Here is a 22,447-nt window from a genome sequence, read left to right on the forward strand (position 1 = left end):
TTATTGTAAATCCTGGTGTTTTTAAATATTCAGGTTTCTTTGAACACCTGTGGCTCTGTTTGGAAAGGAGAAGCAGCCTTCAAGTACTTAAAAATTGCAGAAAACTTTAAAAGTGGAAGTCATGGTTTAGACAAAATACAGTATGGTGTTTTTTTTTTTTATTATTATTGTGGTAGAGATTTAACTAAGCAGCAGATAGGCTTTTGGGAGGGTTGTGTGTTTGCTTTACACTTTATAATGGCCATGTGAGCAGGGAGGAAATGTATCAACCAGCATTCTGTTACTATTTTTTTTCCAAATGTATGTGTTTTACTGGTAGAAATTACAAGTAGCAGATTAAGATATAAGGTCTCTGCCACTCCTTAATTCTTGCCAAGAGTGGAAATAAATGCCTAATTCTTAGCTAAGGGAAGCTGCGTGAAGATCTTAATTTTTGCCCTTAGATAATTTGTCTTTGCCCACTTTCTTCGTATTTTTTTTAGGCTGGTAAACCCCAAATGTTTTTTTCAAAAGTAGCAAGTGTAGTAAGTAATGATAGCAGGTCTCTTTTAAAAAAGCAGCTACAAAACCAAACTACAACCGTCCACCAAACCCGTGTGTTCCAAAGCATGCTAAGATTATATTTCTTCAGTGCAGTGACAGGTTTAGAGTTGATAACTCATTTCCCCTGAGACTGGAACTACAGCAGCAAGAATGTCTGCTTAATGTGTTGCAGAACACAGACTTCTTTTTCCCTGAGGAAGGGCAGGAGATAGCACGTGAGATAGGTTTTCCTGTGGCACTTCATGTAATATTATGTTGGTTTATTACTCTCTTGCAATGTTACAGAAGGGCAAGGGGAGCAAAATCATCCTCTGGAATAGAATTTAGTCCTCTTTTTCCCCCCTGCACAGAGTAAATTAAAGCAGCCTACATGCCACTGCTGTGGGAGTAGAGAGCAGCGAAGGGTTTTACTCAACTCCTCTGCTGGTATCCAGCATGACGAGAAAGAGATGCAGGTCATGGTTCCTAGGCCACCTCTTCTGTTAACTGTTTTTAGCTAGTATGGTTGTATTCTTGGCTGCGACCGACTTGAGCAAAATAAAGCAGCTCTAGACGGTTACTTTCTGTCACAGAGCAGAAAATCGAGGCTCCATGTTTAGTGTTAATGTCTTGGTTTTGTTTTGTGATCCACCTGCACCTCTTCTTGGGCTGTCCTGTTGCTTGCAGTGAGAAGACTGATTGCTGTAAGTTGTCAGTTCTGGTAAAGATAGTCAAGCTGCTCTGGTAAAGCTAGTCAAGCTGCTGTAATTATTCCCAGAATGCTCCTACAGCAGCTGGAGATGCAGAGAGCAGAGCCATCAAAATTGCAAGGGAAGGTGGTGGTGAATGGTTGAGTAGTTGCAGCGAATAAGCTGCTTCATGAGATGCAGTGTTCCCTTTTACCAATAGGCTGACTGGAGAATCCTCAGTTTACAGAGAGCAAAACGCATATGTAAGGTAATGTTTTCAAGTCTTAATAAAACACTTCGTTGTTTTTTTTTTTTTAAGAAGCTTCTTTGTGGGAGAGCTTTAGACAGAATATAAGTTGAAATAGTACCAATTAGTTGGGATATAACCCTGTTCAGTTTGGCTGATGAATGTAGAACTTAAACATGATTGTTGAAGCAAAATAACACTTCAGGATTAGAGGTAGCTGTGAAGACTATGAAAAGGCTAGTAACAGCAATCCGACAAAAAAATGGTAGGGATGATCCTCACATCAGTACTTGAATTAGGCCATGTTTGTCTCCTGTCAGACATGAAAAAACAGAAATAAAAGGAAAATGATAGATAATTAGATGAGAGAAGGACTCAGTAGCTATGTACCTGAAAGATAGTATCTAGAAATGCTAGGTTAGCAGAACAAGAGAACAAAGTCCATTAGCAAAGGCGTATCAGTCACTGCTTTTTCTCACAAGAACTGAAGGCTTAATGCAATTAAACCCATTTAGTATAGCAATTTTCAGGCACTTTTTACAGTTCATGTCCTCTGGCAATTAGTTTCACAGATTATATTACTTTAGCAAGTGTACGAGAGAGGTTCAAAACCAGTACATCTTAATTGTGTCTTTAGCCATACCATCCAAGATAGGATTACAAAAAAAACTCATACTTGTATTTCATGCATTCAGTAGAATGGATTCAATTTGACTGGTGGAAAAAAAAATAATTTCATACATAATTTGCTGCAGTACTTCATAATTAACATTTGATCGTATCTGGCATTTGGTAAAAGACACAGGTGTGGGCAGCCTGCTTCAAGCTGGCTACAGGGTCTACAGAGAGAGATCATCCAAGATGCTGACTTGTATTATTCCTCTGAGGCTTAAATCTGTGTTTCAGAACCCAAGAAAAATGTAAGATTGTAAGATGAAACTGTCTGCTTTATAAGGTTAGCATCCTATACCAAAGCATCAAATATCCAACTTCTAGTTATCCTAGTTCTTAAAATCTTCATGTACTCCCTGCATTCGCTGTATGTCCAATTACAGCTATTTTCATGCTGTTTTAAGCTTGCTAGACTTCTTTCAGTCTGTATCAAGTGCTTTTGGTGTTGAAAACTTTTAATGCAGAGGGGAAGGAATCAAAAGGTCCTCAGACTTGGAATTATAACAGTCAAACTCAACAGATGGTCAGCAGGTGGGATTTGAGGATGAGCACTGAGTTTGCTGTAACAAGCCCATTCCCTTTCCTGGCTTTTGGTTAATTTCCACAGGAGCTATGAACGTGTTACCTGGAGCTGCTGGACTTCTGGAATACTCTTCTGAAAAGGTGGGTGCACATTTGCATGCCTGGAATGGTATCTCTTTCTCTTCACTTTGGTAATTCTTTTCATTGTTATTAAAATGGTTATTCAGTGAGGATTTTCTATATTCTTAATGGTTAAACATGTTTTTCATGGGTGTATTTGTAATGTGAGTTCTTTTGCTGGCATCCAAGAAGACTGTATGTGTGGATGCTTCTTTTCTCTTGATTAAACAGTATTATATTAAAAACAAATATTAAACATTTATGAAATAATTCTGGACCCTGAGTGCTGTTTGTTTAAAAACTATTCTCTAAAGAGGATTAAAAAGTGCAAGCTACTTCAAGATCTAATAGCAAGAGAGGGAGCTAGTTTCTGAAGCTTCTTGATTCATAGGGCCTTCATGGCCCTACAATAACAGCTTCTTTATCTCTTGGAAGTGCTGCTCAAAGTGCCTTTTAAAACTCCTGCCTCAGGATTAACCTGGATTCTTGCTGTTATTTTGCAACTCGGCAACCATATTAAACTATTATTGCAAACTTTTTTCTCATGTGATCGCAAGAAGTCTCTTGTTAACTCTTTGCACAATTACTTCACCTAAGGGAAAATACTGCCCTGTTTCACCACCAAAAATGTCCCAACAGCAGCTAGGAAGCTGAAAAGAAGAAAGAAAACGGACAGTCTAGTCTGCCTTTTTGCATAGGTTTATCATAGTAGTTGATTATTCTAGAAAATAATGTGTGATAAAATGTTTTACAGTATGCAGATGGGATCGTCCTGCTTTATACATATGATAAGAAAACGCAAACTAGCTTGCTGCTGCTGCTCAGGGAAAGAGAGCACTTCAGAAATGCTTGTATTCCCCACAGGAGATCCATGCAATGTTAATGTGATTCCTAGCAACAGTGTCCTTCCTTAAATTGCTGCTGCAGAAGCTCTTTAGTAAACTAATTACCATAGCACTGAAATCCTCTGTCTAATGGAGGAGTAGTCTGAGGATAGATTCAAACGCCCTGTCTAGAAGAGCCTGACAGTACTTTTATCTATTTCTTTAGTGACCAAAGCTGCAGAGTAGAAGAGATCCAGCTGCTCTAGAAAATAAGCATATATTTTTGCTCATAAGGTATTCAGGAACATACTGAAGTCAAGAAATTAACTGCCATGCAATGGCTGCATTTTAACCTGGTTCTTTAGCAGTAGGAGAGAAGTGTTGGATGGAGTTGCTCAATCTGGTAGCCTGGCAGAGGTGAGGCTACCTGCTGCTCCATCTCACTGGGTCCTGCCAGTAGCAAGGATGAGAAAACACTGCTTGTGAAAATGGAAACATCAACACCACCGTCATCCTCTTCACCTCTCTGGCTGATGGGGATGAAGGTCCTTAGTGGAAAATACAGACATACAATATGAATCCCTCAAGTTAGATTAATCATTTTACCCACATCTAGCTGTGCAAGGAGGCTGAGCACAACCATTGCACCAAGAAAGTGTTACCAACCAACGTTTGGAAGGAAAATAAACATCCCCCAAGCCCTCAGCTCAGACTACTCATCTAGCCCAAGCTCCGAGACAGAGCATCTGAGATGCTTTGAGTAAATACAAGATGAACGTATTCATCTTGTAGACTAAAGTAAAAGCAGGAAATTCTTACAAGTTTAGCCCAGCAATGATAAAGCAGCTTGCTATGAACCCTAGTCTGTGTGAGGGGGGGATTGTTTGCTTAAGTTGAAATAGCCTATTGCTCTTCTTTACCAACAACTGTCCAACTAGAAGCAAACAGACAAACAGGGATACCCATATTACTCCGTTTACATTAAATTTTTGGGTTTTTTTTGGAGGTATTTTTTCCCTTAAATAGTAGATTGACCTGCCTTGAGCTGCAGAAGCAGTGATTGATCCATCTATTAGTGAAAAATTACCTCTTTCTAGCCCTTCAAGATACTACTTGTCTTCATACCTTGAAGCTATACGATCCTTCCTTATTTGCAGCTTTCCTTTATGCAGAACGAGGGCAATTTCACGAAGCACAAGTACCCAGGGTTCCTCTACCGGAGCATGAACTCACTGCCGCTGAGGGACTGGGATTATTTTTGGCACTGGTGCTTTTGGCTTTCCCTGACACAGCCCGGCCTCTCCACCGCACGCTTCCTTTTTAGTACCGGCGTGCTTTCTGCGGGGCTGTTGTGTGCACCAGCCCTTCCCACTCCCAGACCCCAAAATTAAAACCACGCTTCTGGAGCATAACCTTGGGGCATTTCACCGGTGGTGGGGCATGAGGCAGACCCCCCGTGGCCAGCCCCGCTGCAGCACCCCCAAAATGCCCATTACCAGCCCCCAGCAGGGTTGTGCCTTCACCCAGCGGTCCCACAAACCCACCTGGAGAGAAACGACACCCACAGGAGCAGCAATTTCTATATTTTTTATTCTTATTTTATTTTTTTAACAATTTAATTTTTTAACAATTGTATTTTTTAACAATTTATTTTTTAATATTTTATTTTTTAATAATTTTATTTTCTAATATTTTATTTTAGTTTTTTTTTTAACTTTATTTTTTTATATTTTATTTTATTTTATATTTTTTACACGCCACAACCGCGACACCCCTCGGCTGCTGTGGGGCCCCCTCAGCCCCCCCCCCCCCCCCCCGCCGCCCGGCAGGCCGCCCCCCTCAGCAGCCGGAAGCTGCCTACTGCAGCCGCGAAGGGGATGCTGGGAGTTGTAGTCCCCGTGGCGCGCCCCTGCGGGGTCCTCGCAGGCGAGGGCGCGTGCGCTCACGGAGGCGTTTTGGCCCCCGCGCCCCGCCGTCTCCCTCGCCCCGTGTTGCGCGGCTCGCCCTGGCGCATTCCAGCGTGGGTTCCGCTGCGGGGAGGGGGCCTTCCCTGGGTCTGCCCCGCGCAGTGCCTTAACAGAAACACCGCCTCCTCCCCTCGTCCCGCGCTCCCACCCCGCAGAACCGCCAGCCTCTCGCTGCCACCCTTCCACTCCCTGTACCAGCACAGCCTGGCTCGGCGCTGAGTCGGAGAACCCCTCAGGAAAACAACCAGGGCCGTTCAGGCGCCGCGGCGGGGCAGCCGGGGGACCTGCTCCCTCCCTCTCCCCCCCCCTCCCCTCCCCCTGACATGCCAACCCGGCAGTCGGCGGCGCAGCAGCAGCAGCAGCAGCAGCGCGTGAGCAGCGGGCGTGTGCCGGGGGCGGGGGGGGCGCGTGCCGGGGGCTCCTCGCGCGGCGCGGCCGTTGGGGCCCTGAGGGGACGGGGGGGCGGCGGGTTAACGGCTGTAACGGTCACGGGTAACGGTAACGGCGGCGCTGAGCGAGTCCCGCCGTGTCCCGCAGGTCCCCGCCTCCGCTCCCCGCCGCAGGATGGAGTTCGAGCTGCTGGAGAGCGACGTGCTGGAGTCGCTGGAGGACCTGGGGTAAGCGCCCGGACGGGGTGTGGGGGTGTGGGGGTGTGTGTCCGTCCGTCCGGGCTTGGGGGCGGCCGTACGTGGCCGTGCAGCGCGCTGTCGGGGTGCGGTGGCTCGACACGCAAAGGTTTTTATTTCCAGGGTAAGCTGGCGGGGGTCGCCCCGAAGCTTGACAAGCAGGCGCCTGTTTTGGCAGGCGTTGCTGGGGCTGAAAGGGGAAAAGGTCCCTGCCATGATGCACCTACCATATCCAGCCGCTTGTTTTTTTTCTGCCACGTGTTTGAAAGGATGTTAAGGGCTTGAAGGAGTTGTCAGTTCTGCTCCTAATCTGTGTTACCGCTGATCTTTGGCTCTCATAAAGTGAACAATGAAAACGGGATAAAAAATCGGTGATATCAGCAAGGATTGGCAACTCGGATTGAAATGGAAAACTTGGAGGGCAAAAGTCATGGGACTTTTAGTAACAAATTGAATTAGTATCAAACTGAAAAACTGTGTGCAGCTCAATGTCTTCTGTCAGTTCCCTTGGGTCTGTAACAACTGGAGTGCTGAAGGCCTCAAGCTTTGATGGTAACTCTGTTATCCTTCACAGCTCAACCTATTCACTGTAACCAAACTCTGAAGACATTTGTAACATATCACTTTTTTTATTTTCAATAACATTGCACATGGAAGAGTTCTTTGCTCTTTTTCTGACTTGTGCTTGAGGTGCTTAAATGGCAGCCTCTTCTGTTTAAGTCACTTTGTTGAACTAGTGAAAAAGCAAACAGACTTGGCAACGTAACGCTCCCGACAGAGGAGCATAGCTGTAGAGCACAGGCAGCCGGGGGTGTGGGCACAAATGGAAAGAAAAGGCTGCTCGCAGTCATGAGTCTGCAAGTTGGATTACAGGCCGAAGAGCTGTGTGCCTGAAATCGTAGTAACCAGAGATAATTCAGTTACGATGTCTCACCTATCAACGAAGAATCCTAGAAATGTGACAAATGACTTAAATGCAGATCCTGCCACAGCAAAAGGCCTGTCGCTGCTTCAGTTCTACTTGGATATATAACTTGATATTTCTATTGAGTCATATATGTTCCCATACACATGTGGGGCAGGACTTAAACTTGCTCCAATTAGCATGTTGGAATTGTCTGCCCCGCTGTGGTAAGGTGCTAGAGATGTAGTATATCAGATCTCAGCTTCCGGTCAATTGCTAGTAAATGCACTCTGTGCCATTAATCCTGCTGATCTGTGGGGCAAAAGTTATTTTTGAGTGTGGCTTCTTCATTTCGTTTGGCTGAGGTAATAAGTTGTTACACGGAAGACAAACCCTTTGTGTGTGATGATAAGCACAAGAACAAAGTGTGAAAGTTTACACTTTAATGTACTGTTTGAGAGATGGTTTTCTTCTGAGATTTGCCAAGAGTTGACTGAACTTACTGGGTTTCTGTGTCTTTACTGATGACTTTACTCTGGAAGCTCAAAAGAGTGATTTCTGTTGATTATTCTGACTCTTGGATGTCTTCCTGTTTTGGGTGCAGTACATCAAAAATGTTGTGCATTTTCTGCTTACGCCTTGGTAAGCTCTGGCTTTGTGCTTCTGCCTGGCTAATTAGGCTACCTTCTCCCTAGTCTCCTCTCTCCCCCCAGCAGGGCATCACTCACAGATGTCCTGAAAACTGCATCTTCTGAAACCAGCTCTGCAGAATCACGCTTTCTTACACTAGGCCTGGTTCTGCTTTATTTTCCTCATGCAAAGAACTAGCTGCTACTTGCTTTTCTGTGCCCCATTTAAGAGAGCAGCTTTTCCAAAGAGGATATTGTTTAGCATCGCTTTGACAATATTTATATCACAGTTTGTTTTGTATGGCAGCCCTTTAACATTTGGTAGGAAACGATACAAAAGATGCACCATTCTAGCAGTAATTATTCAATGTGCTGTAAAATTGTGTTTGCAAACAGTACTTTGGAACTGCAGTTGCCGTGTATAGGTATATTGTAACATCTTCGAGAGCTAAAGGCAAAGAAGTTGCAGCTGTATGTGGTAACCTTCTCCAGGATGAAAGTTTGATGGTGTTTTTTTTGCGTCCCAGTCTCTGTGGCATTAAGCTATTGTGCATGGATACGCTTGGCTTACTCAGACGTTTACAGCTCAGTACAGGAATATCTTACCAGTTTACATGTTCAGCATTTCATATGCGATGAGGGCGTAGCTCTCCATATGCATACAGCATAAAATAAATGTGCAGCAGGACATCAGTCACAGCAACCTTTAATGAACTGTGCTTTTGTTTTACTTGTCAGTTACAAAGGTCCATTGTTAGATGACGGAGCGCTGGCTCAGGCAGTCTCTCGTGGAGCCAGTTCCCCTGAGTTCACCAAACTCTGTGCTTGGTTGGTATCTGAGTTACGGCTGTTCTGTAAACTAGAGGAAAATGTGCAGGCAACTAACAGTAAGTAGCCATAACTCTAGCACAAACGTGCACTTCGTGTGTGTTCTTGCATGCCATAAAGAATTGGGCTGATAATTGCTAAATCTGTTGTACCAGTGAGTACTGTCTGCACACTGTCAGATTGCTGGTTATTTTCCACCTCGGTCTTCAAACTTACCTAATGAACAGCCAGTAGTGGTTGAAATAATAGTGAGGATCAGTCTTCTGATACTAGTGTTTTGTTAAATTGTTCAACCACAGATGTTTCTTAAAGTTCGTGGATGGATCTGAGGAAACGTTAGGTTTTTTATTAGATCGTGAGAAGACTTCTGTTCAAGCCTTTTGTTTATAATTTTGATATAAGAAATACTGACCAAGGAAACATCCTCACAACTACCGTGACCATATTTTCTTTTTTATTGTTGGTTACCGTAACTCTGTCCTAATCATGTATTTTTCTCTCTTTATGAAATACTCTGCAGAAAAGAGCCTGAAAATGTCAGTCTGTTTTTTGGTGGAGAAAGCAAATGCTAATTTTCCAAAAAATTGTGACATTCTGCAGATTAAGTTGTTAAATTAGTGTGATAATCAGTACTTCTAAATATTTCGTGTATCAACTCCAAATGTGTTTAATTTTCAATCTACTCAGTGCCGAAAGATTGCTGCCTTTTACCTCAACATACCTTGTTTTCCTTTTTCTTGCTATTTTTGACATGTGGTTCCTTTCTTCTGAGTGTATCTGACTCCCTATCTCGAACAACATAGCTTCTTGCCTCCTATAGTAGTATGAGTCTTACTATATGTTTTGTTTATAAAAAATAATACAATGTGGCAATATTTCGAATATTTCAAATTCTCTGAATACACGGGTAGAAACATTTTTATCTGTAGCATCATCAAGTCCTTCCTTTATTTTATGTGACTTGAGTTTATAAATAACAGACAGTTTTGGGTTACACTCCCTTTTCAAAAGGAGACTGTTACTTTATATCCATTTTTGCATAACTTGACTTAACAATGTTAGATTAGCTTCACTGGTAGCACTTAGATTGATATTTGTGTCAGAGACTAAGCTCTGGCTTAAATGACTTAATTATTTTCAGTGAAATTAAACAAGATCAATTGACAAACAAGAGTCAACATGGACAGGAAGTAAAAATATAAGTACTCATAAACTGTGTTATTCATGATCTTAGCAGGATTATCTAGCATGTTTGTGGCAGGAACAGTTAGTTAATACTTAAAATACCCCTGTAAAATTTGTGTTGCATTTAATGCCGCTCTTCACTATAGAATTTACCTGTGGCTGTCTGTTGTAGCTGCAAACAGCTTTCAGTGAAAAGTAATTTAACAATAATGAGGGACATTGTGCATACAAATAAGTTGTGCTGTGTCTTTGAGAAACCCAAAGAATGCATTTGGCTTCCATTAAAAGCAGGATTTCCATGTTAAATAGCAACTGGAGGAAAACATTATTTATTTTTTATAAGAGTAAATTTGCTTTAATCATATAATCACAGTCAGTGGGAGAGTTACTAGCTGTAAACAAATCATTCTTTTTCTTCTAAGGTCCAAACGAAGCAGAAGAATTTCAGCTCGAAGTGAGTGGATTGCTGGCTGAAATGAACTGTCCATATGCATCATTAACATCAGGAGATGTGACAAAGCGCCTTCTTAATCAAAAGAACTGTCTCTTGCTGCTTAGTAAGTAAAAAGGGTGCTGGTAGGCAATTTTGGTTTTGTGCTAAGAATTGTATTCTTATGCTTAGTGAGATACTGTTGGGAGCTATTTCCCCCACAGTGTATAAAAACAGCTACCTAAAATCACAAATTATTTTTCCCTGTAATATATGGTGTCAAAAAATTACACTTTTGGGTCTCATAAACTTACCAGTCACTCTGCAGCCAGTGCATGATGGAAAATATTCTGAACGTTAACCTTTCTCACATTTAGTGACAAAAAGCCTGTCCTATTAATTCTCAAAAGGAAATCTTAAGAGGGAATCATTTGAAGATTTCTACCAGGTTTTAGTCACTGAACTTTGTTCAGAAGGATCATAAAAATGACCGCTAACATTGAATGCATCAGCATTTAGGAGCCCCCACCAGGACTTGCAATGCACAATAAGACTTGCATTTTCCTACACTCCAAAAATAATTGGAACTTTTGTGAAAAAGAGAATGTTTTATTCCAGCTGCAGTTCTTTTGATCATCTCCGTTAGTAAGTAGCTTCAATGTTGCTTTCTGCTGCTTCAAAAGTAATGAACAGTAGCAAGGCTAATGTCTTCCATTTACTTTTCCATCCAGCAGGTTTATTCCTGCTTGGGAAGTATAGGTGCAAAACAAACAGTACTTAAATTTGGAAAAAGTGTGTGATGTTGATTCACATTTAAAATAATAAAAAAAATTGCAAGTCAGAATTAAGAATTTTAGTGCTAATTTTAATCTGATCTTAAATTCAACATATTTTTTTTGTTGTTCCCTCAGTTGCTGCTGATTCTTTAACTTTTCAGAACAGAAATATTCTGCCTTCAGCTGAGATATAAGAAATGAATTACAGAGTAGGTTCCAATACTGGAAAAAAATTAGTAGTAAGGCTTGATCTGAACTTGATTTGAAAGTATGTTTGAAAATATCAGAAAGTGAGGCAATTATAGTATTTAAAATGTTTTGTAGTTCAAGCACATCTGCCATTCAGCCTATTCTCTGTGGGCCAAGCCATTCAATAGTCATGGTTTGTCTGTGACATGGTTTATCCCAGAGGACTGTGGTGATGTACGTTTTGGTAATACAAAGCTGTGTTCAGGAGCTGGACTCTGGTGTTCCATCTGGAAGCAGTATTTTGTTTGTCAAATATGGACTTGAAATTGATGCCAAACTCTGTATGTAATGTGATAGTAATATCTAAAAATTCTGCATAGCTTTTATTACCTATATCAGGCTACCTTATTAGGTATCTTTTTGTATGTGAGCCTTAATCATTTTTTTAAAGAAAAAAGTTACCATCTTTAAGCAAATATTAAATGGAAGATTTAGCAATATTCTTACCAAAAGCAACGAATAAACATAAGTAGGTAGGGTTGTATTGGTGAACAACATCGCTAGAATACGATACGAAGTGCTGGCATCTGCAAAAAGAAATTCCAATTTTGTAGGTAATAAGTTGCTATTGTATAATTATTGGTTTACATGCTCACGAGTCTTTTTTTATCACTATAGTTTCTTATTTTTCAATTTTTATTCTAAGAACTAATTATGTAAATTGCTGTTAAGGTCACCCAGTATGATTCAAGATAAAAATAAACACATTTAACAATACTTTTAATTCAAACCTTCAATTTGTGAAAACTGCAACTAAAGGCTGTGGGCTAAATTTTTATCACCATAACCTACATCATAATGCTGTAGTTGTAGATGCAGACCATGTTCAGAAATTCTGTGGCTTTCAATTTTTTTTGTTTGTTTGATAAAGGATTTTTAATGTGATGGGGGACTCTCACAGTTGTAATGTTAAGGAGCCTTGCAGGTGTTTTAGCTTCAGTTTCATCAATTACTACCTATCAATTACAATTACTACTGTCCTGTAAACCTGAATACTCAATAGTACTTTAAAAAGTGAGGTTGTTTTTCCCCTGTGCATCTTGACTGCAGAAGTAGAAGAGATTCATATAACATTTCATTTCTATTTAGTCATGTCCTGGCTTCATTTCCCAAAACCTCAAGGAGTACTTGTTTGTGTAGCTTAAAGTGCATGCCCCAGTCCCTCATCCTGCTTATTTTCATGTTCCTAGTCTCCTGTCTTTGCTGGGCAAAGCCTGAAGGAAAAGAGCTGTGCTCTGTTGAACTCTGTGATAATACCTGTCAGAATTGCAAGGGTTTTTTCCAGGCTTTAATTGGTTGCACTAAACCTTTTCCCTGTTTGTTGTGTTTCTAGCATTGGGCTCATCGATTGCTCAAAATATGAGTGTTCTGCGGATACCAAAATTATAGCCCTAACTCTTTCTAAACTGCTCCATTTGCACATTTGTTGGTCGTAAGCGCTTGAATTCTCATTGGTTCTAAAATATTTATCTCAAATATACTTGATGCTGAAATCTAATTTTTCTCACCCCAGCATACCTCATCTCAGAACTGGAAGCTGCCCGAATGCTGTGTGTGAACGCCCCTCCTAAAAAAGCACAGGAAGGAGGTGGCAGTGAAGTCTTTCAGGAGCTAAAAGGCATATGTATTGCTTTAGGCATGTCCAAGCCTCCAGCCAACATAACGATGTTCCAGTTCTTCAGTGGAATTGAAAAAAAAGTAAGATCCAAAGGAACAAAACTAGAATACTTAAGATGTTACTATTTTAATGGAAAGTAGTTCTGCGACCAGGAAGAGATTTGCCTCTTATGATATTCCAGTGTTTAAATTGTGATGGTTTACTGGGTATGCCAAGAGTCAGAATTCTGAAAATGAATTTAAAGGCTTTTTCCACGCCAAGGCACGAGGTCAGGACTGCTGCTATCATTGCCTTAAAGAGTGAGGTACTTCTTACTCTTCTCTAGGTGTTAATGTCATCACTTGTTGCAGACATGGAAAATGCTGAGCTTAGGCATCAGAAAGAACACTAAGGAGGAAAGTATTTCAAGATGTATAACTAAGAAGAAACTTTTACAGGAACCTATTGTTTTAAAAATATTTAGATGAAAAGGTATTATAACTAAAGTCAAACACTTTCCCTGAGGCTTTATCAGGTTTTGTGGTTCCATTTGTTTTTGTTTCTTTACGTGTATGTGTTTTCCAGGTTGCCAATTTTTTTTTAAAGTTTTCCTTTCTTTGAGTGACTTTAACAAAGCAAAAACCAAAGTGGAATAGACTATCCAGTGCACAGACCAAAGGTTGGAAGTGGAGGTTTTTAAGCTACATTATGTATAAGTTTTTTGGAGGGGAGAGGAGAGCAGCACCAAAGAATCTTTGTGAATTTTAAAGAATGGATGAGTTTATGTAGCTCCTGAAAATAACCGTAGACAAGTTTTTTGATTAACCTTTTAGTTGTGTTATATTTAACCAAATCTAAGCAACTGAAACCAGTGCTTCATTGCTTTGAAAAAAAAATCAGTTTGGTTTGACCTGTTAAAGAAGGGGATGATGGTTTTCCAGCAGAAGGCCAAGGTGTGGAATGGAAGCAGTTTGTTTTAACTTATAAAATGCAAATGAAATTTAAAGTTCTGGTGTGGAAGACTTTCTTCTTTTGATTGTAAAGAGGGGTCCTTCTTTAGGTCTTGTTGTTTCATGTAGTCTTAATACAACCTTTATGACATAAGGTTTTTTTTCTGAATTAAAAAGGTGATGTATAGAATACCCTCTCTGTATTCAAGGGGAGCTTTAGGTCATGGAAACTTTCTATGTTAATTGTAGATCTCTCTATAGACCTTTCTCTTAATTTTTAGATAATTATATTGTAACTACCAGAAGTACTAAAATATAGTTGCTTTCCAAAAGAAGTGTGGTCGGTTCTCTGTCCCAAAGAAACCAACTTAATGTTGGAAGCTGCTGTGTTGTGCCTATGACCATTCAAGAGTCCTCTCCTGCAAGTTGAGTCTTGAAAAGCTAATTTTTTTAGGGAATACTTATATTTTTGTGTGTCTCCTAACAGCTGAAAGAAACCCTAGCAAAGGTTCCACCTAATCATGTTGGAAAACCTCTGTTGAAGAAACAGCTGGGACCAGCTCACTGGGTAAGTAGTTGCAGGTGTTAGTGCCTGTTTCCCTTGTCCAGGAATATAAAGTGTGAATCTTGATTCTGTGTGCGATGTTGCAAAATGTTTTTTTCTCATCCCTTTCCAAAGATGAGGTGACAATTTCTTGCAGTGTTTTAAAACGTATGTTAATACAGCAAATGTTCAGCGATTGCTGAAGGTCTTTCTTGAGTTCGTGAATCTGCATGATCAGATGCACACAAAAGTTTCTCAACGTAAAGGAGAAAATTATTATTTACAGTGGTGGGGCTCTGCTGACCTGTGTGCTTCTGCAGTAGCTTAAGCCTTCTTCTCCTGTCCCTTTCCAGTGCTGAGTGATGTAGCTTTGCTGAGACGTCTAACATCCTTTCCCATAGCTTTTTTCCAGTTAACCTGTGGGTCCTCCCATCATTTTTTCCTCTCTCTATGCTGCTAGAGTAGTCATCTTCCTTCATAGCCTCTTCTCCGAGAAGCCGGGTGTGCAGGTAGAAGCTGAGAGGGGCTGTACACCCAGGTGGCAGACATGATCATCTCCAGCTGGGACTTGGCTTTGTCACCTGCTGTTATAGAAGGGTGTTGCTTTGGTTAGATACTGCTGCTGAACCAGCACAAAGCTGTTTGCTACTGCAAAACTCTGGGAGTCTCTCAAGCCTCTTGCTTAAGGTTGAAGGTTTTCTATTCCCAACAGTCTGTTTCCTTGAATGTTTGTGTTGTCTGGGCTGAAATTGGGTCCCCACCACCCCCCTCCAGCCAGGCTTCAGTCGGTACATAAATATTTTCTTTAATGCTGCATATCTAATCTGTTGCCCTGACTAGTCCTCTGTGTGCTTCTGGTGAGGGCTTTTATCCGTAGGGCACTCTGTTGTCTTGTCTGTATGCAGGCTGTACTTTAATCAAGATCCTCTTACAGTTCTTTACTTACTTTTAGTGCTCTATCTTTGTACTTAAGCTTGCTTCTTTTTAAGAAGGCAAGGACACCCTGGTCCCTAGGATTTAAGTTATATGCTTGTATCTCCTTCAACCTGTTGTATTTAGTGTTTTCTCGCTTTTGCTTATATGTCCTGGTGGGTATTGAGACATGTCTTAACAGTGCGTGCAGCTTTTAAGTCCCTTATAAGCAACAGACAGCTGTGCCTGTTAGAAAAGGTATAAGGCTGAAAGTGGAGATAACAAAGCCTTTGGGGAAAGTATTGTCAGCAGACATAGCTTGCTGTGGGCTCATTTGTCAAAGTAGATGACTGCAGGCTTAAGCCCTGGTTAGTGTCCACACGTCTGATTCTCTTCCATACACATAGTTAATTGTCTTAAATGGAAATATTCTATCTATAACGCATAAGTTATATTTGCAAATTTTCATTTCAGGAAAAAATTGAAGCAATTAATCAAGCCATAGTCAACGAATATGAAGTCCGAAGAAAACTGTTAGTCAAACGTTTGGATGTTACTGTGCAGTCCTTTGGCTGGTCAGATAGAGCTAAGGTACAAATAACTTGCTGTGAAGTCCTGGTCTATGGTAATCCCTTATAATAATTATCCCTGGAAAACTGCTTCATTGTTTTGCCCTCTCTGAGTAAGAAATAACCAAAGAAGTTGTCTGCTTTTGTTTTGAGTTTCTGAAGAAGTTTATGACAATGTAAGATGACTACAAAATTTTCTTTAATTTGTTGTTAAAAGCACCATGTGAAATGAGAAGATATACCGTGTATAATGTACACCAAAGCCAGAACAGGTAATTAATAGGCCATTAGAAAAAAGAGTAGGAGATTACTGATCCAACCATTTGCATTGAGAGTACCTCAATGTGAATCTGTGAGTGCTGTATCTGTGTGATGGTAGAAAAGCAGCTTCCTGTTGACCACTCCTTAATTTTGTGCTGTCCATAGTGATCAGATTTCCTTAGCTCAAAGTGTGTCTGCAAGCACAACTTGACAGATGCATGTGAGGAAATTCTGCTTTTAAAAATGTTTTAAAAAAATATTTAAAAATGTTTTCCTCGTTTCCTGTGGTTTATAGCAAAAAAGGAATGAGCATTTATGACAATAAATCTGCATTACTGCATACAGCAAGTATGACAGTATTTAAATTGTATGCAAAGTTTATTTTCTAGGGCTTAAACCAAATCGGCAAACATGAAGTTAATTATGATGCTGCTAGCAGTGTTTGAGACTGAGGAGTTGTTAGCCATAAATTGTGGCACATGACGTGCCGCGTGTTTTTCATTCGAAAAGCAACTGCGTTTTAATCATAATATGTGGCCTCTCCCCTTTTATTCATCACCTAAACAGGACTTCTGCTGATGTCTTTCTCTTAAACCTAGCATTCTTTGGTGTTGTTTTTTTTCTTTTTTTTCTTAGTAGATCAGGGAGTTATCCAGTTGTTTGAATATTTTAATAGTGACTGAGGCAAAAATATGGACCAGGCTAAAAAACAGGTTCCTCTTGGTTGTTACAGCTTTAGTATCCAAATCCATGATTTTGTTTTTTCTTCCCCTAGGAGAATTCTAAGATGTCTTTGAGCTTGACTAGCTATATGAAAGCCTTTCAGAGAAACCACAAAGTGCATGTGTTTATATTCATTGAAATTCAAATCTAAAGTTGTTACAACCACAACACTATGAAATTGGGCGATGTGGCTATAGTGTTCCAAACACGCAGTACAGTTTGTTTTAATAGTAATTTCTAGCAATGCTTTAATACATGGTGGTCATTTTAAATATTTTAAAATTAATAAAGTATCAGAATACGGCAATATTAACTAAATAGTTATTTTTCCAGATGGTGGAAAACATCAGTAAAATTTTTGTAGTCTGTTATTAGGGCTTTTTATTTAGGCAAAATTTAAAATTTTGAATTAAAAGAATAATATCACAAGAGCTCAGTGAAACTTGCTAGAAAACAAAAACATTACTGGTGGATACTGTTTCTTCTTCTGACTTTAGCCAATGCCAGGTAATGAAGTGCATGTTTTCCTTTTGAATAATTTCCTTTTGAATAAACCTGCTTCAGCTTGTAATGTAGAAGTACAAGCTCTTGGTTCTAAAAACTTAATCCTGGAGTCACTTGGAAATACATACTCTAAACTCTTCTCAGTTCTAGTTTTCTGTCTTTAGATGGAAAAAAAGATTTTAGGATTTTAAAACTTGCTCTTAAATTCTTGCTCTGTCAAGAGATTTGTTGGAAAACCAATCTTGCCCATTCCCACTGCTGTCATCTGTGGTCCGGCTGTCCCTGCAGCCATTTTGTCTCTGTGCAGATTGCAATCTGTTTTATCTTAACTGCATCCTACGTTGTATTCTAACTGAAGGCAGATGTAACTCGTGTATTAACTCATGCACTATTTTGTTACATCCGTCAATTGGATAATTGCTATCATGGTTTTAAGGTGTTTGAAACAGCAAGTACAGTTAATGCCAAAAAAGTATTAGAGGAAGAGAGATTGCTTACAAGGCAAAGTTGAACCCTAAGATCTGATTTCTAGCTTGGGGTCTACACTACACAAGACAAAGGACTGGTTTGGAACAAGTTCCTGAGAGCTTTGGTTCTGACAATACCTCTTGATGGAACCTGACCTGACTGTGAAAGAGTTAATGCAGCCTGTTCCTGCTGGTGCAGGGTTGGTGATTTGGTGATGCAATTGTAACTGGAATGGATGCGGGGCAGGAATTTGTGCAGACACAGGAGGAGGGCTTGGGACAGGTTCCGAATGTGCTTCACTTTTGGTACCACATTAGCGGTACTTCATTATAACTATATGGCACACTCTTGTTCTGCGTTTGCCTGAGAAATAAGTCTGCACATATTTTCTTAATGTTAAAATAGTCAGAAAATCGGTGTCTTGTCAGTTCAGTCAGAATAGTGTTTCACGCGTTACTTCAGAAATTAATTTGACAAATGCGGGATTTGTTGTGGTGATTTTTAGTTAAGCGATTCTTCCTGTTTTTATATTCATTTTTGTTCTATTTGCAGTGGCATCTCGTTCTTCAGTGTCGATTTTTTTTTTTTTGGTGAAGTGTCCCATTCCTTTCCTATTTTGCCTATTACTTTAGCTGACTGGGTTTTGTTTTTTTCCTCAACAGAGTCAGACAGAAAAACTGGCTAAAGTCTACCAGCCAAAACGTGCCCTCTTATCTACTAAGTGCACTATTTCCGTTGCAAATCTCTTGGCAGCTCGACAGGATCTGTCAAAGATTATGAGAACAAGCAGTGGGTCCATCCGAGAGAAGACTGCATGTGCCATTAATAAGGTACTCTTGGTGATGAGTGGCTAACATCACTTCTCCTATTAATGAATATTCAAGTGATTTGAATGTGGTAATAAATCTTACTTTTTTTAGGATTGTAAGTGGAAGTTAGATATAAGGGATAAGAAACGTGGCATTTATGTACTCCATAATGTACTGATATACAATCTAGGGAACTTCAGTTTTATCTGCTCAGGTTCAGAGTGCCCCCTTCTTAGGGGTAGTTAAAAAAACAAACAAACAAAAAAAAACCATCTTGGACAGTGGAAGTTGGCCTGCTCTATCTTATTAGAATTACTGATGATATTGCACTGCTGCTACTTAATTCTGTCATGATATTTAAAATTCATGATATTTAAGCTAACACCTCTATAGTAACTTTGTCCTATGTAAATAGAATCTGTTAAGATCTTAAAGCGAATGTATTCCATGTTAGATTTCTCTGTATGCAAATAAGAGATTCTAGTCAAGTGTGTAGTTTTAGTAATGACACAGAAGGAATATAATTTAAATGATTTCCCTTGTTTCAAGAATTAAGTTTTCACGGGAGTAATGGGCTCACAAGGGCAAATGTACTGAACTTGAAGCTCAGTAACTATGTACAGAAGTATATCTGGTACTTTAAAATTTGTAGTTGTATATACACACTTTTCTCTGTTTTGGGGTACCAGTTGTAGTTCAGATAATGTTCTAATTCCACTAGTATGGAATAGTGCTGTGCTGATTTGACCTCCCAAAAAATTTTTGCACCTTTTTAGCGTACTTTGAGTGAAGAATGTAAAAGAAAGTGAGTGGGCACGAAGACATGTGTGATATATACAGTATCATCAGACTGTATATACATTTTATTAGGAATGCAGTACTGCCCAGCTGCTGATCCATACTCTGTTAACTGCTAGTCGTTACCAGTATTAAATGTCTTCCAAGACATTAACAGAAATTAACAAAATAACCTGCTTCCATCGAAGCTTTTTTCTGTTGCATTGTTTCACATTTTAAAATGATACAAATGTCCTGTCCCATCTGTAGTCTTGCTGTATCCTTAATGTCACAGCATCATTGGACAGCTGAAGACTTCTAGAGTCTTGCTTACCTCTGGTGCTGTCTGAAATTTGTTGGTTGGTGTGTGAAGTTCGGAAAGTTTGTCTGTGTCCTTACTGAGAAATAAAAAATCTTTGCATGTGGTTTTCCAAAGCTATCATCATAGCTGATGGTTTATACAGCAAATCAGAACACCAGTGAAGAGAAAGCCATGAGTATGGTGCAACTCAGTCTGAGGTGAGCAGTCTGCAGCACTAAATGGTTTAGTGAAAGATTGTGTGGATGCTGCCTTTATTTGTGAGCCTGCTGCTTGAACAAGGGACCCAGGTCTCTAGGCTTGTCTTGTTAGTAGTGCTTGGAGTACCGGATAATTCCTGTGACTCTTCTGTGAGGTGTAACAACTCCTAAAGTTCTCTCTTTCCCTTTGCAGGTGCTTATGGGCAGAGTACCTGACAGAGGAGGAAGGCCCAATGAAATTGAACCACCACCTCCTGAGATGCCACCCTGGCAGAAAAGACCAGAGGCTGGTCCACAGCAAAGTGGAGGCAGAGGAGGAAGAGGTGGCTACGAATCCTCATATGGCGGGCGAGGAGGCTATGACCATGGGGGTCACGACCGAGGAGGAAGAGGAGGCTATGACTCATCGTATGGAGGACGAGGAGGTCATGAACAAGGAAGTCATGATCGAGGTGGGCGAGGAGGACGTGGTGGTTACGATCATGGCGGCAGAGGAGGTGGAAGAGGAAACAAGCTCCAAGGAGGCTGGACAGATGGTGGAAGTGGTGGCTATCAGGATGGCGGCTACAGGGAGAACAACTACAGAGATGCAGGTTTTCAAACAGGTGGCTACCACGGTGGTGGTGGTGGTGGCTACCAAGGAGGAGGCTATGGTGGCTACCAGTCATCTTCATACACAGGAAGTGGCTACCAAGGGGGTGGTGGTTACCAGCAAGACAACAGATACCAGGATGGTGGGTCCCACAGTGACCGAGGGGGTGGGCGTGGAGGAGGGAGAGGTGGCCGCGGTGGGCGTGGTGGCCGCGGAGGTCAAGGAGGAGGCTGGGGAGGCAGAGGAGGACAGAATTTTAATCAAGGCGGGCAATTTGAGCAGCACTTCCAGCATGGAGGCTATCAATATAACCAATCTGGTTTTGGACAAGGAAGACACTTTACGAGTTGAGGCTGCTAAAAACTTTTGCTTCAGCAGAGCTCAAATAATAGAAACCTGGTTTTGTGGCCTGGCTTAATCTCTTCTAGAATTAGTACAGATTTGTATGCGTCAGGCAGAATCTTGTTGGGTGGGATGTTTTGTACTGAGCAAAGTACAGTTTTCTGTAGACTTCCCTTCCCGCCCCAACCTGTATGAATTAAATGCATCATAACTACTCACTGCACTTCACCTAAATATGAATTAATAGCTGTGCTTTTTAGATGTTGGACTGATGTCTTCTGCTCAAAACACATCTGTCTTGAGCAGCTACCTGCTATGTTTGCCTTCCACTTTGGCTAGAGAAATATCAAGACTTGTCTGGTCAAAAATGTACATTGCAATACACAATAGATCTGCATCTCCCCCACCCTCCAATCATTGTTCAGTTACATGATCTAAAACCAGACTATTGCTCTTGGCTTGCTGGCCTCTTGTGTGTGTGTGTGTAACTTTGACTAAAATATGAGAGCCCACACAGCAGATTCAATCTTAACAACCAGGTTTGTTGTCTATTATATGAGCTTTACTGTAGATGCCACGTTTAGTAGCCTTACCTTCCACTAAGCAAAGTTTTTTCCCACCTGCTCAACTCTGAAGACTGACCGCCGCCAAAATCTGCAAAGATCATTTAAAACTAAGCTAAATTGTGAACTGATAGTGTGTGTAGGCCTGTAGTTAGGTGTAGCAATTCAAACTGACCTGCATCCATCCAAAACAAGTTGCTCCTCCTCCAAACCTAATTTTTACTTGAAATCAGCTAAAAAAAATGACAAACTGAAATTTATTTTTTTTGCAAGTTAATACCACTGGCTCAGCAAATCTAGGGCAATTTGTTTTGGGGGTTGTCTTTTTAAAGAAATGCACTACGGCCTGGGAAGATTAGTTCCTGCCTGGAGGAAGCCCTTTTATTATTGCTGCAGAAAACAAAGCCTGGCTGAGTTTGATGTTCTAACTTTTTTTTTTTTCTTTACTGAAAGCCACATAATGCTTCTTGCTGGGTTTTTTTGTGTACATAAACATTGTCAAGCTGTGAAAGAAAATGGCTGAAGGTGTGCTGTTGTATAAAAGGTGAGCAATAAAAGTATCTGTATGTTCCCTTTTGCTTTAGTTTCTTTTCCTTCTTGGTAATAAATAAAGCAGTTGCTGCAGTAGCTGGAAACTCTAGGGTTTTCTGGCTTCTTCATCTATTTTGTTTTAATCTCTTTTATATGTTCTGATTGTCCAGAAGTACTGTGCATTCTGCCTCCTTAAAAGCTGTCAGAACTGGAGCAGATGGGAGGAATGGGTTTTGTTGCTTTCAGTTTGTTCTGTTCCTCCCCTCTGATTTGGTGTAGCAGCATAGTCCCTCTCTGGGGTCTTTATACAAAGTTACTCTTAAGCTGCCTCAGCATCAGTCTCCTGGTTATGCTCCTTCATGTCATGTGAACATGATATATTTTGGGGACTCTCCTGATGCTGTCCCAGCTTGTGGGAAATTTAGGTTCTTGCTTTCACAGCTGTAGCAGGGACTGTGCTGATAGCAGAGTGGCTGGGCTGCGTAAAGTACCCTAGGGGCTGAATTCAGGTTGATGCAGGTAGAAGTAATCCAAGGATTACAGAAATAACATTACATTTGAGAGAATCTATGTAACGCTAGTTTTGTTGTAATTCA

At 40.6% G+C, this 22,447-nt stretch overlaps 1 protein-coding gene and 1 long non-coding RNA gene across 3 annotated transcripts; one reads left to right on the forward strand and one right to left on the reverse strand.

Annotated features, from left to right (window-relative positions):
• Positions 1-286: 286 nt before the first annotated feature.
• On the reverse strand, positions 287-5,194 carry LOC136790377 (uncharacterized). Its single transcript, XR_010830225.1, has 3 exons — positions 4,722-5,194; positions 3,950-4,144; positions 287-1,771 (listed from the first exon to the last, which is right to left on the reverse strand). It is a non-coding gene; the product is annotated as an uncharacterized lncRNA (long non-coding RNA).
• Positions 5,195-5,649: 455 nt separating this feature from the next.
• FAM98A (family with sequence similarity 98 member A) lies at positions 5,650-21,891 on the forward strand. Of its 2 annotated transcripts, XM_066993880.1 has the most exons (9): positions 5,650-5,934; positions 6,101-6,180; positions 8,461-8,609; positions 10,158-10,292; positions 12,704-12,888; positions 14,225-14,305; positions 15,668-15,784; positions 18,381-18,548; positions 20,017-21,891. In XM_066993880.1, the coding sequence occupies exons 1-9, from the start codon at positions 5,887-5,889 to the stop codon at positions 20,764-20,766; spliced, it is 1,713 nt and encodes a 570-aa protein (XP_066849981.1). In that variant the 5' UTR covers positions 5,650-5,886; the 3' UTR covers positions 20,767-21,891. The 2 variants fall into 2 exon arrangements, with proteins under 2 accessions (XP_066849981.1, XP_066849982.1); XM_066993881.1 differs by lacking the exon at positions 8,461-8,609 and having other exon boundaries at positions 5,895-5,934.
• The last annotated feature ends 556 nt before the right edge of the window (positions 21,892-22,447 follow it).

The sequence above is a fragment of the Anser cygnoides genome, chromosome 3 (assembly GCF_040182565.1).
Source record: "Anser cygnoides isolate HZ-2024a breed goose chromosome 3, Taihu_goose_T2T_genome, whole genome shotgun sequence".
NCBI classification, from domain to species: domain Eukaryota; kingdom Metazoa; phylum Chordata; class Aves; order Anseriformes; family Anatidae; genus Anser; species Anser cygnoides.